This window comes from Heterocephalus glaber, unplaced genomic scaffold, assembly GCF_053883595.1.
Source record: "Heterocephalus glaber isolate CG9 unplaced genomic scaffold, H.glaber_assembly_v1.0 deba00001461, whole genome shotgun sequence".
Taxonomy (NCBI): Eukaryota; Metazoa; Chordata; class Mammalia; order Rodentia; family Bathyergidae; genus Heterocephalus; species Heterocephalus glaber.
The window spans coordinates 32,738,348-32,753,391 of NW_028258308.1; the positions used below are offsets into that span (position 1 = coordinate 32,738,348).

Here is a 15,044-nt window from a genome sequence, read left to right on the forward strand (position 1 = left end):
AGGCAAACTCTTAGCTATGAGCCCATGTAAAAATGTAAAGAAAGTTAAACATTTCCAACCTACAATGGCACAAGATAAACATTCTCATTCCTAAAGGTAGAAATAGGAGGATTAAAATGAATGAGATCAAAGCAAGACCAAAATTCAGGGGGACAAGCATTAAATCTCATAGTTCCATGTTCAGCATCCAGTGCAAGGTGGCAAGATGTGAACTCCAAAGGGCTTGAGTGGCTCTACCCCTGTGGTACTGTCAGAGGTGGTAGCTCTCATGGCTTCTTGCCTCAACCTGCATGGCGTAGGGTCTGAAGCTGGGGAGAGTCGTGGGATATGAAGAAAAAATGAAAACACCAAGATCTTGCTTGAAAGCTAAGACCAGGTGGAGCCATAGCCTGTCTGGAGCTAATGGCTGCCTGGAGTCCAGTGCACTCTTTATTTATATTGTAAGACCAATAGGAAGAGAAGGCAGGGTAACTTGTGCTACAAGGCCTAGGATGAATGTAACATGATTGTCTTGTGATTGGGGCATACATAGAAAGGGATCAAGGAAGAAGGATTCATAATGTAACTGTCTCCTGTGGCTGTGTCATCCATGGTCTACAATCTTAGTCTATGGAGGAGAAAGGAAGTAGGGAGGAGGTGAAGGACCATCTTCAGGCTCAGCCATCGGGAGTTTTGGGCATAATCAGTATTACAGTAATCTGCAGCTTCTCTCTTGGGCCAGCCTTGCTCATTCATTGTGTTTCCTCAGATGATCTGGGTTCCTGGCTTGTCCAACCTTCTGCAGTCTCCACTGTACTTTATAGCTTCACACTCAAAACTTCTCATACCTACCTTTAGGGGCACAGTGACTGGCCTCCCAGGCCTTTTTCTGAAATCTGGGTGGAAGCCTTCCTGGCCCCACAACTCTTCTGTATGTACCATGTGGATGATGCCAAGATCTGCTGCCAGCTGGAGCAGTAGCTGGGCTTCCTTCTTTCTTGGCTGTAGGGGTTGAATGCCTGGACTGTTGAGCAGTATGGACCCAATTCTGAGAAACACATTCCTTAGGCCACCTTTATTGGAACATGGTGCCCTGGGGCTCTCTTCTGAAAGCAGTCTTTCATATTTGCAGTTATGAGGTTGCAAAGGGTAGAGTATTGCTAGTTCTTGTGATGCCCTCAGGCTATCTTTTTATTTATACTTTTCTAAAATACTTGGCTTTATATTGTTAATCTTTTCAGCAATCAAATTCTTCTCTGTTCCATCTTTGTAGGCTGCAACTTTACTGGAGCTTTATTACTGGCCAAACTAAAAAATTTTAAAATCATTCTATTGGACCTTTGCTCCTGATTCTTGCCGTAGATCTGGGTAAAAGCCCCGAGCAATAGCCACACCACTACTTCAATATTAGACTGACTTGATTTTTTTTTCCGCCAAGTTGATTAATGTATTGCTTTTAATCTCAGTCTCAAGCAAAGTGTCTGATATGAGCAAAGTGCAGACATTTTCTGAGAAAGTGTAACACTCATGGTCTGGAGTCCAATAGCCAATGTAGTTCTTGTTCCTACTGAAACCTCCTGAGCCTGATCTTTACCAGCTGTATTTCTATTAGCATTCTGGTATTCTGAGCTCTGCCCAGAATCTCCCATCAACCTTGCTCTACAGTATTCTAGGTCTGCTTCTCAGCCATCATCTCCAAACCTTTCCAAACTCCTCTCACAAGCCAGTTCCAAAGGGTCCTGAAACACATTGCTGGGCAGCGTCTCAGCAACATCCACATTCTTGGTACCAAAATCTGTCTTAGTTACTTTCTTATTGCTGAGACAAAATAGCCAACACTCACAAGTTAAAGGAGGAGAGGTTTATTTTAGCTCATAGTTTGTAGAAATTTTAGGTCATAGTCAGCTGGTTCCAAGATAAAGCATCATGGCAGAGGGGTATGGCAGAGGAGAAATGTTTCATGGCATGGCAGGCAGGAGACAGTGAGCTTGCCTTCCTTCCTTCTCTTTATATTCTTTCTGGGCTATAAGCCTATTGGTTGGTGCCACCTACACCAATAGATGAGATGAGGTTTCCCTCTTCAGTGACCCCCATCACTGATAACCATGCTAAACCAATCAGTGGGTGATCGAGTTATCATGCACCCATAATCCAGTAGCAGACAGCCATGATCCACCCACCTCCCAAAAGCCCCACCTATGAAATGCATAAGGCTTTGGGGAGACATCTAGATATAAGCCATAACAACTGACCAAGTGTTTGTGTGTTTTATTTTTTATTTTTCTGAAGAACCAGCTTTTCTCTTCATTGATTCTTTTTTTTTTTTTGGTACTGGGGATCGAACTCAGGACCTTGTGCTTGCGAGGCAGGTGCCGGAACCACTGAGCTAAATCTCCGGCCCTCTTCATTGATACTTTATATTGCTCAATTTCATTGTTTTCTGCTCTGATCTTTATAATTTCATTCCTTGTACTGTGAGTTTGCAAATGTTCTTGTTTCTCTAGGACCTCGAGGTGCCTCATTAGGTTATGTATTTGTGTTTGTTCTCTTTTTGTGGTATGAACATTTAGAGGTATAAACTTCCTTCTCAGGACTACTTTCATTGTGTCCCATAAGTTCTAGTACTTTGTACTGGGATTATTGTTTGATTCTAGGAACTGTCTTATTTCTTCCTTGATTTCTTTTGTATCTCATTGATTTTTCAAGAGTGTATTATTTAATTTCCATGCATTTGCATAATTTCTATGGTTTCTTGTGCCATTGATTAGACTAGTTTTATTAGATCTGATAATATTCATGGTATAATTTCAATTCCTTTTTATTAAGCGAGCTTCATTGGCTAATGTATGGTCTACTTTGGAGAACATTCCATGCACTGCTGAGAAGAATGTGTATTCTGTTGTTTTTGGGTGGAAGACTGTAGATACTTATGTATTAAGTAAGTCCATTTGTTGTAAGGTTTTGTTCAACTCTGACATTTCTTTGTGGATTTTTTTTGTCTAGTGTATCTGTCTTTGCGTGACAGTTGGGTATTGAGGTCCCCCACTATAATTGTATTGATGTTTATATAATCTTTTATGTCTAGTAGTACTTGTTTTGTGAAGTTGGTATGCCATTATTTGGTGCTTACTTGTTAATAATTGTCAGTTGAGTTTTGTCTTTACCCAATATTTTGTAAACCTTTATCTCTTCTGATCAGTTTTGGCTTGATGTCCCATCTATCTAAACATAGGATAGCTACTGTTGCTTATTATCAGGTTCTCATGTGGAAATTGTCTTCTATCATTTGATTTTTAGTCTATGAATTTATTTTTGGATTGAACATGTTTTATGTATGCAGCATACCATTCAGTTTTGGTTTTTGATCCATTCTGCCTATCTGGGTCTTTTCATTGGAGAATTGTGACCATTCTCTTTGAGACATTACTAAAAGGTATTGACTTATTCCTGTCATTACATTATTTTCCTGTTACTGATTCCCTTTGTTTTCCTTCTACTTTACTGCTCACCCTGGTGTATTCATTCTATTATACTTTTGTTGTTTTTAGTTTCATTGTCTCTTTCTAGGATATCCTTGAGAATTGTTTAGAGTGGTGGTTTGGTGGCCATGAATTTCTTTAGGTATAAAATATGGAACTATCTTGGAAATATCTTATTTCTCCATGAGGTTTGAAAGATAGTTTTTGAGAATATATCTGTCTGAGTTGGAAGTTGTCTTATTGCTCTTGAAATACTTCCAGTCCACACTGTCCTGGCCTTCAAAGTTTGTGTTGAGAAGCCTGCTGTAATTCTAATGGGTTTTCTTTTTTAAATGATTTATTGCTTTTCTCTAAAAGCTTTTGAGATTCTGTACTTTTGTTGGACTTGTGAGAGTTTATGTTGTTTGTTTCCTGGGGAGGTGCTTTTTTGATCATGGCTATTTGGGGTTCTATGTGCCTCACTTATCGGAATGTTAAATTCTTTGCCCATATTTGGAAAAGTTTCTGATATTTTTTCTGTAAACAGATTTTTTATGTTATGCTGTCTTGTGATATTTCACTAATTCCAATTAATCTTAAATTAGTCTTTACATCATCTAGCAGCTTTTGCATTCGTTTTCCATATTCTCTTGTTGTTTTTAGGGTGTGTCTCCTTAATTGGTCATTGTCAACAGATCTGTATTCTAGTTCTTATACTCTGTCCTCACAGTGGTCACTTCTTTTTGTCTTTTTTTTCTATTTAGACAAGGTCTCACTATGTAGTTCAGGCTGACCTTGAACTCACCATGTAGCCTAGGCTGGGCTCGAACACACAGAAATCCTCCTGCCTCAGCCTCCTAAGTGCTGGAATTACATGAGTGCACCATCATGCCTGACCACAATGGTCACTTCTGATGCTCATACTTTCAATAGAATTTTTAATCTCCTGAGCTCTTTTTTGGTACCTTTTTATGTACTCCAGTTCTTTTCTCTGCTGGTTATTCATGTTTTATGTTGTTCAGCCAGCCAGCTTTTTATTAGTATCTTCTGTAGACTTATAGTTATTTTTTGTGTTAGGCCCATTATCTGCTTACCTATATCTTTGAGCTACCCAAGTACCTTATTGATGTGTTTTTTTCATCTCATTTGTTATCCTTTTGAATAGTTCAGCGGTGCCTTTTCATTTTTCCCCCCCGATTACCCCATGGATTAACTTTGGGGGAGTTGGGAGTTTTGAGGGGTGTTGTTGCCATTTCTTCTCATGTTTCTATTTTTTGTTTCTTTGTTTTATGTACCAAGGCTTGCAGGTTGAGTACAGTGGAAAGCTTTGTTGCTAGTATGAAGAGCTCTTTAGTTAATGACCTTTGGACATAGCTATTGACAGTTGCCTTTGTCCTAGGATCCACCTGGCTCCATTAATTTGGAAGGGGAGGATGCAATATATTTGGACCATTACCCTGTTCTCTAGAAAATGGACTACAGTATTGTTAAAAGATACAAAGGCAGTTCAGATATTCTCATAGAAAAGCAATTAATAGCAACAAGTATGTCACTTTGAGTATAGTAATAAAATCAGCAACAGCGATAGTGTCAAAGACAAACTGGATACTGACATACTCTAGGAATGAATAATGTAACATCCTTAACCATAGAAAAGAGATGTGTAATTAAATATAAACACAAAGCAAACCGAATACTGACCTACAGTAAATATCTACTAAATGGAACTTCACCACCACTAACAATAGAACGATATTCATAGCATGGAGCTCACTGGCAATCTTAAGTTTTATAAAGCTTAATAGTTATAATAGTTTTTTTTGGGGGGGTACTGAGGATTGAACTCAAAATCTTGTGCTTGCAAGGCAGGTGAGGTGCCACTGAACTAAATCCCTGACCCTTAATAGTTATAGGTAGAGTGAGTGGGGAACTGGAGAACGAGAAAAAAATTTTGAAAAACTAATGAATGGAAGATGAGAAAAAGTTAGAAAGGGGATCATATTGAGGAGTAAAAGGAAATTGATTGTATTATAAAACAGTCACAGGAAAGAACAAACAAACAAAAGAAAAACAGAACAAAGTAAAGATTGAGTAAAAAATAATGTGTGTGTGTTTTTGAATGAGTGGTTGGTCTCTTTCCAGCACCTGCATTCTTATAATTCAGCAAATCATGGTTTCTCTACCCCGTTTTAGGGCCTGTGGGTTTGTGAGGTGCCCTCTCTGCACCAGAGTCCCCTCTATACATTCACCCCAGACTGTGGTAATTGTTCAAGCTGAGACGTACCTTGCTTATGTTGGCAAATAGAAAAAGCAGTCAGCCCTCTGGTCTCTGCCTGATGTAGGCTGAGGGGCCAGGGTTCAAGCAGACTTTTGGATTTAATGTCAGTACTCCCCAGGCCTGGTTTCTCACTATGGAAGGCAGGGTGTGTGTCCTTCTTGACCTGAGCTTAAACTCCTCCAGGGGTCTGTGTGTAGCCTGCAGTCTCCGTTGTGCTCTTTTTTTTTTTTTTTGGTACTGGGGATCAAACTCTGGTCCTTGCACTTGCAAGGCAGGCAGGTGAACCTCCGAGCTAAATCCCTGGCCCCTCTCCGTGGTGCTCTTTCATGGCTATCTCTCACCCAGTCATTTTGGGAGAGTAAACTGGAATCTCTGAAACTGCTGACCCTGCTTGTGCTTTCTTCCTTGGTCTCCTGGTCCTCCATGCTTACCTTCTCTCCCTGTACCTTGGACTTCTTCATGATCAGGTCAGTTAGTCTGTGCTTCTGCTGCCAAAGAGAAGCGAAATGTAGAGCCAGCTTGGGGGATGGTTGCAGCTGGGTCGTGGTGTGGTAGCAGCAACTTGCTTATTACACCTTCTTGAATGTCTAAGCAATGTTGACATTAAGGTGAGTTCCACCAGGGTCAAGGATTAGAATTTTAGGTGTATTACCTGTGGCAAAGCACCAGGGATGGAAAAACATTGATAAGAAGAGGAAGATTTGTGGATGAAGAGGTATACAGTTGATTTTAGGTATGTTAAAGGAGAGAAAGCTTTAAGATAGCAAAGAGCAGGTACTCTGTAGGCACTTAGCTATCAAGGTTATATCTCAGAGGACATTTGGAGTTAGAGATGACTTAGGGACTAAGAGCTTTGTGGAACTCTGTGTGTCTAAAATTTGTGTGGAGGCTGGGACACCACAGGAGTTGCCATAGGCATGAGAAAAAATGAGGAAATGCGGTATGCAGAAAGTCGAGTGAAGAATATGTTCCATCCAGGAAGATTTTTATCAGCTGTTTTAAATTGTGAGGACCTATATTTATATGTTAAATTTGTGAATGTGGCAATCATTTCTAACATTTCACTATAGTAGCTTTCACTGTAATAAGCTTTGGTAGCTATTGACTAAAAGAGCATGTTATTAAAACAGAATAGTGTCTAGAGGCTTTGGGAACAAGAAGGTACTATAACCATAGCAAGAGAGGAGTAATGGAATGAGTTGGGTGGTGATCATATTAATGTGAATAGAGGATTGAGTTGCATCTAAGGAATGGGATCTTAAGTGTGCACGAACAACCTTTTTTTTTTTTTAAGCTTGGAAAGGGAGTATTTATTGATTCAAATAACATCTTTGTTGAGTGCTTATTACATATTAAGCACTGTTACAGGTACTAGAGAAAACTCACTGAACAAAACAGCCCAAGCTCCTCCATTTCATTTGAGTAATAAGGAAGCAAGCCATGTAGATGTCTGAAGGAAGAAGTACATTTAGAGGAAAGTGTGAAACCTCTAGAGGTGATTACTTGCCTTGTTTAAGGGACAGTGAGTGTAACTGAGGATTAATGAATAGGGCTAAGAGTGGTAGGAAACAAGACTAGAAGAGTAGCTTGGGCTAGGTCATTTAGAACATTGTATGCTGTGAGTCTGACTCTGTTTTATTAATGCAAATTACTGTGATAATGGGAGATGGGAAAACCTTAGAGGTTGAGGAGCACAAGAATGATATGATTAAAATTTTATTTTGAAAGGGTTTTTCTGGGTGCTGTATGAGGGCAAGTGTTTGGCAGGCAGTTGTAAGGATAGTCCAGGCAGGAGATGACAATTGTTTGGATTAGGACAATGGCAATAGAGGTGGTATATTCTTTAGATATGTTGGAGGTATATATTGTGAAGGATTTACAGATGGATTCTTTGTGAGGAGTAAGGTACTAGATCTGATAGAATAATCAAGATACTTTGCTTGAATCAATTGGATATATGAAAGGGTTTGTTCTAGTGGAAGATTATAGAAAGAATAGGTTTGAGGGAGAAAAATGTAGATTTCAGTGCTGAGCATGATACATTTTAAATGATTTTTGCTGTCTAAGAAGATATCTTAGTTGGAAATGTGATTCTGTAGTTGAAGGGACTGGTTGAGGTTGGAGATGTAACTTTGGGAATCATAAGCATACAGATGGTAGTTCAAAGCAATGAAAGTAGAAAAGGCAAAATAAGGAGTGTTTGAGGGCTGGGGATATAGTTCAGTGGTAGAGTGTTTGTCTAGCATGCACAGGGCCCTCTGTTTAATCCCATTACTGAATAAAAAAGGAGTAAATGAATGAAATTAAGAACTGAAAAGGCATTGACTATTGATGTCAAAGGTACACCAATATTTAGAGGTCAGACAGATGAGAGAGTAGCAAAGAGAACTGAGAAGAGGCAGTAATGAAGGAAGAAGTACAGGGGCAATAGTATTCAGCAGCCAGGTGAAGAAAATGATTTCAGTGTGTGCGATGCTAATAGTTTTAAAGCTTTCTGAGAGTTTGAGTAAGATGAGGATCTATTATTAACAATTAGGTTTGATAGAGTAGAAGCCATCAGTAACCTTCCCAAAGGCAGCTTTGCTGTACTGATTCATGTGAAACTTTAATTGGAATTGGTTTAGGAGAAAATGGTAGCATAAAATTTGAGACTGTGATTGTAGTCAACCATTTCAAGAGATTTTGCTATAAGTGGGACTAGAGATATGAATACAGACTAGCAGATTGGAAGGTAGGAAGATGAGGTAATTCTCTTTGTTATTGTTTCTATTAACTTCATGAAATTAGAGGTGAAGCTGTTGCCTGAGTAGAAGGAAGGAAGAGCAGGTGTTTGAGGCTCAACAAGAAAGGAATAGCTGTGAAACAGTCATCTTAAGAGTAGGAACTGTGAAATCAATAGTAGAGGGTTCAATTAAGATATATCGTGAATTTAAACTGAAATGAGTCATCATTGTTTTTTATTTTCAACTGAAAATTTAACTGCTTGGATGTAGGAATCAAATAAGCAAAAAGGTGTGTTGAATTAGAGATTTTGCCTGATAAATTAGGAGGGTGATGAAGAGCAGGGAGTTGAGAATCTGTATATCAAAGCAATGGTTATCACAATGTGGGAAAGTAAGGAATGGTGCATAGTGGGAACAGGGAGATTGATGGGTGAGGAAAAGTTGGTAGGGTCAATGGATTTCTTTCTGAAAATGCTGAAGATTGTATTGGGAAAAGCATACCGGAAAGAAAGGCATGCTGGTGTTCAGGGTGGTATGGAATATTTATAAGGAAATATTGAAGTGGTGATTTTTATTGGGTAATTACAAGGTCAAGGGTATAATTGTGGGAATGAGTGGCTGATATCAGTTGAGGAAAAGATTTTTGGAAATGGAGAGATCAAGGAACAGAAAAGAGTACACTTTTTTTTTTTTTTTGGTACCAGGGATCAAACTTGGGACCTTGTGCTTTCGAGGCAGGTGGTGGCACCACTGAGCTAAATCCCTGGCTCCCGAAAAGAGTACACTTTTGAGGAGCTCCTCTGTTCATATTTAAATCACTAGGAATCATCATTGGAATAGTTGTGGAAGGAAAGACAGTGGAGCAGGTGCTAAAATCTTCAACGAATAAAAGAATGTGAGCCGGGTGTGGGTGTGGTGGCACACACCTGTAATCCCAGCACTTGGGAGGCTGAGGCAGGAGGATCTCCCAAGGCCAGCCTGGGCTACATAGTGAGTTTGAGATTACAGGATAACTGTAGGAAACAGGAATAACAGGTTACAGTGTCCTGGGTCATGTTTCAGAAGAGCTGAACTTTGTGAAGATTGAAAAAAGTGGTAAGAAGAAATTCTAAGAAAGGGATAGATTTGGAACGGAGGGTGGGTTTTGTGCTGTGTTAGAGAATGGTGTGTCAGACAAAATGAAAATGCATATTTGGAAGATGATCACTGATTAAAAAGGCTTGCATTTTATTTTAGTGATGTCTAGTAATGAGAGCAATGGAGAATGACTCAGGTAAGGTTATGTTTACTAAACTGTATCTAGTAGCAGCCTACATGGTTGTATTGATTTCTGATTTAGAAATAATACAGAAAAGTTCCAATTTTCATTTCTACCTTCTTCTATCTAGGTCAGTAACCAGTAGGTTATGGTATACGTGAGTGCAGATCACTTGAAAAGCAAATATTTGAAAGGAAAGAAAGTGACTGAGGTCATTTGGGGATTAAATAAAGAAGTCTTTTTGTTGGAATTCAGGAAAAGAAAATGAAAATCTGAACTAATACTATCTAATGAAGTTGCTAAAATAGTTCTGCTTTGTAGTTTGAAAATTAATATTGATTTTTCCCAACAGTGGAGGAAATCCTACCTAGTGAAATGAAGAAACAGTTGACTGCAATCTCTGAGGAGGTGATGGATCTGGCTAATCATTTTCCTGACACATGCAGAAAATTGGAAAATCCACAGAGGTTATATATTTTTATCAATTCTGTTTGTTCTTATTCCTATTTATGAATAATTAACTGTTCATTAAGGTAGACTCATACATATTTGCTTGAGTACATGCACACAGACTGATTTATAAATTTGAGAAATCTTTACAGTTGTGAAATAGTGCATGCAAAGTTCTTAGGTTTTTCTGTTGGCTTTGTAGGATGCTTTATTAAACAATATATATTATATATATTATATTATACTTTTTGTCAAAGCAAAATAAAATAAATACACATTAAGGAAAATATTTAAGGTGCAAAATTATCCTTTTTCTCTTTATGAGCAATCTTTAATTATATTTATAGTTTGGTCACTTTGAAGTCTATAAATAAGAGCAAGTTTTGTACTTAGTAGCTTCATTTTTGGTGGTTATTATTTAAATATTTTACCTAGAGTAGACTACTAGAACAAAAAGTTATTCAAAGCTGAAAAATTGTTTTATAGCTAAAGCACTAGATAACTTGAGATATTTAGACCAAATAATCTATACATATTAATACATCTTGGACTATTAGGTGCTATGTAACTGACTCTGTTTTGGAACAAGACCTTTCTCGGGCCTTAATTGCTGAGTGACTTCTTTGTTAAATCTGTAAAGGCAGGGATGCTCTTGAACAGTAAACAGCTACAAAATGTGATGATGTAACTCTGAAGCAAAGACTATTTGTAGAAATGAGCAGTTAGTTGGATTAGAAAGTACTTTGAGAAAATATAATGTTAGTGTGTTCTTTTTTGGATGAAATTTGTTATGGATTTTGATTGAAAAGTTTAACAATGTGGTATCGAATTTCAGTTCTTTTTCAACATAATTTTTTCCCTCTACCAATTTGTTTTAGAAGTTTTTATGTATTTTTAAAATGGTACCATTAAAGCTGTTTCCTTTTTGGTATTGGGGATCGAACTCAGGACCTTCCACTTGTGAAGCAGGCGGCGGAACCACTGAGCTAAATCCCCAGCCCTTAAAGCTGTTTATTACTTGGTTTTACATTTTTCTATGAAATTAGAAAAATCACCTTTCATGTGATTTTTACATGCATTTCATATATATATATATGCAATTAAAATATCTACCCAGTGTAAATAATATATGCTTAATGCTTTGCTTCAAAACATTAAAACCAAATAGGTTTTCTTAAAACTTGGGAATGGGAAGTACTGTATCTTGTAAAATTTTAGTGACCAAACAAGAACTAGTCAAGTCTTTTATTTCGTGTTCTTTGAAATAAGCCTATGGTGAATCCTAACTTACTTAGATTATACCTCGGAATCCCAGAAGAGAGATAAATAACAGACTTCTCAAAAGTCAGATTATGTGCCATAAACATGCGTTCACACTCACTTTTGGCATTTCCAGTGGAGTGCATGAGGTCACGTTCAGAGTACCTTTGCTTTTTGTTTATAGATACAATTTGAAAAGTTTGGGTATCTGATTAAAATGGAAATGATAGGAATAGGAAGTGAAATACACATGACAGCAGCTGGAAGTGACAGCTGTGAGTCTGTGACAGAATGGACCTCCTGCTTCTGCTTCTCCTTCTCCTTCTTACCCCCGCACCCACAGGAGATTGAACCCAGTACTTCTCCAATCCTTTTAAATTTTATGTTTGGGACATAGTCTCATTGAGTATCCTAGGCTACTTTTGAACTTGGGATTCTTCTACCTCAGCTTCCCAAGTATCTGCGATTATAGGCATGTACTGCCATGCTCTATGCAAGAACCAGGAACGCTTAAAATAGAGCACTTTTAGGTTTACTGCAAAAGAGAACAGCTTTATGCTTTATTTTCCCCCAAGAGTTCACTGAATATAGTATTCCTTAGTCATTCATTTAGCTTCAATATATGTCTGTTTTATTGTTGTCATTGTACTTGATATTCTGGTGAGAGCTAAAGCTGTATACAGTCAACTACTATACATAATAACAATCCTAAAAAAAATAGGAAACATCCTCAGTGCCTCATTGAAGAAAGCAACAGACTTTTGGACCACCATTCGTCCCGCCGCTCCCAGCCCAGAGGAAAGGGCTTTTAGGCCACCATCTGTCCCGCCACTCCCAGCCCAGAGAAAGGGGCTTCTGGGCTCCCGGCCCCTGTCCCATCTTTCCCAGCTCAGAGGAGGTGAGCTGTGTGGGCACCAACAGCACCCCCCCGCCCCCCTCAGTCGAAATGAGAAGACATGTAAATAAGTCTCAAAACGAGACTTCCAGATCACCTACAGCAACCCCAAAGGGAAATGAGATGGAACACTCTGATACTCAACCACCTGTACCCACTGAACTGGCAACAAAAGGGGATCTGGAAAAGATGAAATCAGAAATAATCTCTCAGATAACAGGAGAGATTGTGGTCCTAGTGCAAGACATGATTAATAAATCTAGAGAGGAACTGAGGAACATGAAGGAATCCCAACATAAGAAACAAATGGAATCCATAAAACAGATGCAAATAGATTTCCAGGAGATGAAAAACTCCACTGAAAGTCTACACAGCAGAATGAGCCAATGTGAAGACATAATTTCAGATATAGAAGATAAGATTGCAATTAATGACCAGGAAAAGAAAAACTGCTTCAAAATTATAAGGGAACACAAGAAATCAATCCAGCAGCTGTTAGACAATGCAAAGAAGAATAACATAAGACTGATTAGAGTCAAAGAAGAAACAGGAGAGAGTGCAGATGACATAAAAAAACTCTTCACAGACAACCCACAATGTGGGAAAAAAATCTTCACCTGCTCTTCCTCAGAAAAAGGTCTACTATCTTGAATCTATAAAGAATTTAAAAAGATCAGACCTCCCAAATTTAAAGACCCAATCCGAAAACGGGCATCTCAAATGAACAGACATTTCTCAGACAAAGAAGTAGAAATAGCAAATAAATACATGAAAAAATGTTCAACATCACTGGCCATTTGAGAGATGCAAATGAAAACAATGCTGAGATTCCACTTCACTCCAGAAAGAATGGCTGCTATCATGAAATCAACCAATAACAAATGCTGGCAGGGCTGTGGGGAAAGAGGAACCCTGCTCCACTGCTGGTGGGAGTGTAGACTGGTGCAAGCATTGTGGAAATCAGTATGGAGATACCTCAAAGATCTAGGACTGGAAGTCCCATTTGACCCCGCTATTCCACTGCTGGGGATCTTCCCCAAAGAATTAAAAGAATCATACCGCAGTGATATATGTGCACCCATGTTCATAGCAGCACAGTTTGTAATAGCTAAAACTTGGAAACAACCCAAATGCCCATCAACTGGAGACTGGATAAAGAAAATGTGGTTTTTTTATAAAATGGAGTACTACTCAGCCATAAAAAATGAGAAATTAGAGACATTTATAGCTAAGTGGATGCACATTGAGGCGATACTCTTAAGTGAAATAAATAGGACACACATGTATAAATACAGAATAGTATCTCTGGTGTGAGAAACTGAAAGTGTAAATAAGGACTAAATGTATAATAGGTAATGTGAAATAGGAAGAAAAGGGGCAAAGGGGAAGGAAGTGGGAGGGCTAGGGGAAAGGATAGAAGGGAGTGGGATTAATATGAAAAAATGGAAAAATAGGAAAAAAATCTCTGTAAATAGGGAGGACTGGAGGGGTTGAAGGGAGGGCTGGGCAAGGGTGAAAAATAAGAACCAAGAGAGACTATGTAAAGGGGCAAATTTCCAATGATGAATGTCATTATATCGTATACCTAAAATGTACCAGTGATTAGAATGAATAATCGATAATGTAAAATAGGAAGAAAAGGTCCAAATGGGTAGGGGTAGTGGGAGGGGCAGGGGAAAGGAAAAAAAGGAAAGGAAAAAATGATAAAAATTGAAAAAATGGAAATAAATTCTTTGTAAATAGGGAAGGATGGAGGGGATGAAGGGAGAGCTAGGAATGGGGAAAAAATAAGAACCAAGATGCATTATGTAAAGGTACAATTCCCAATGAGAAATGTAATTGTGTTGTATACCTACAATGTACCAATAAAAGAATTTAATAAAGTGCAAAAAAAAAAAAAACTTCACAGAAGTAACAGCAGAAAACTTCCCAAGCAGGGGAAAAGAACTTAACATACAGATAAGTGAGGCATATAGGACTCCAAATAGCCTTGATCAAAAAAACTCTACACATGGGCATATAATTGTTAAGATTCCAGAAACTCAACAGAAGAACAAAGTTCTACAAGCAGTTAGAGAAAAGAAACAGATCACATACAAAGGAAAGCCCATCAGAATCACAGCAGACTTCTCAACACAAACCATCAAGGCAAGAAGAGCTTGGAGTGACATATTCCAAGCCCTAAAACAAAACAGCCTCCAACCCAGATTGATGTACCCTGCAAAACTATCTTTCAAAATGGATGGAGAAATAAGATACTTTCATGACAAAGAGCACCTTAGGAACTTCGTGAATACCAAACCAGCACTCCAAAGAATTTGACACAATAGCCTAGGAACAGACATTGAGGATCACAACCCCAGGAAGCAAAGCAGAATGAACCCATCTGGCATGACAAGAAATTAAATATAAAGGGGGAAAACCCAACAAAAAGAAAAAGTCATGGCAATGACAAGTCAATATGTTTCAGTTATAACCATCAATGTTAATGGTCTCAATTCACCAATCAAAAGAAATGGACTGGCAGAATGGGTCAAGAAGCAAAATCCAACAATATGCTGCATACAAGAAACACACTTCAGTCAAAAGGAAACTCATAGACTGAAAGTTAAAGGGTGGAAAACAATACTCCATGCGACAGGAACCCGAAAAAAAGCAGGAGTAGTTATCCTCTTGGCAGATCAAGTAGATTTCAAACCAACACTGATTAACAGAGACGAAGAAGGACACTACATCCTTGTAA

At 38.4% G+C, this 15,044-nt stretch overlaps 1 protein-coding gene across 10 annotated transcripts in view; it reads left to right on the top strand.

Moving 5' to 3' along the window:
* Window positions 1-15,044, top strand: part of Wrn (WRN RecQ like helicase) — a 169,281-nt gene that overhangs the window by 37,669 nt on the left and 116,568 nt on the right. For all 10 annotated transcript variants that reach the window (XM_021236843.2, XM_013076106.3, XM_021236847.2 and 7 more), the window contains one exon: window positions 10,049-10,163. In XM_021236843.2, coding sequence (XP_021092502.1) covers window positions 10,049-10,163 — 115 coding nt within the window. The remainder of the gene's footprint in view (window positions 1-10,048; window positions 10,164-15,044) is intronic.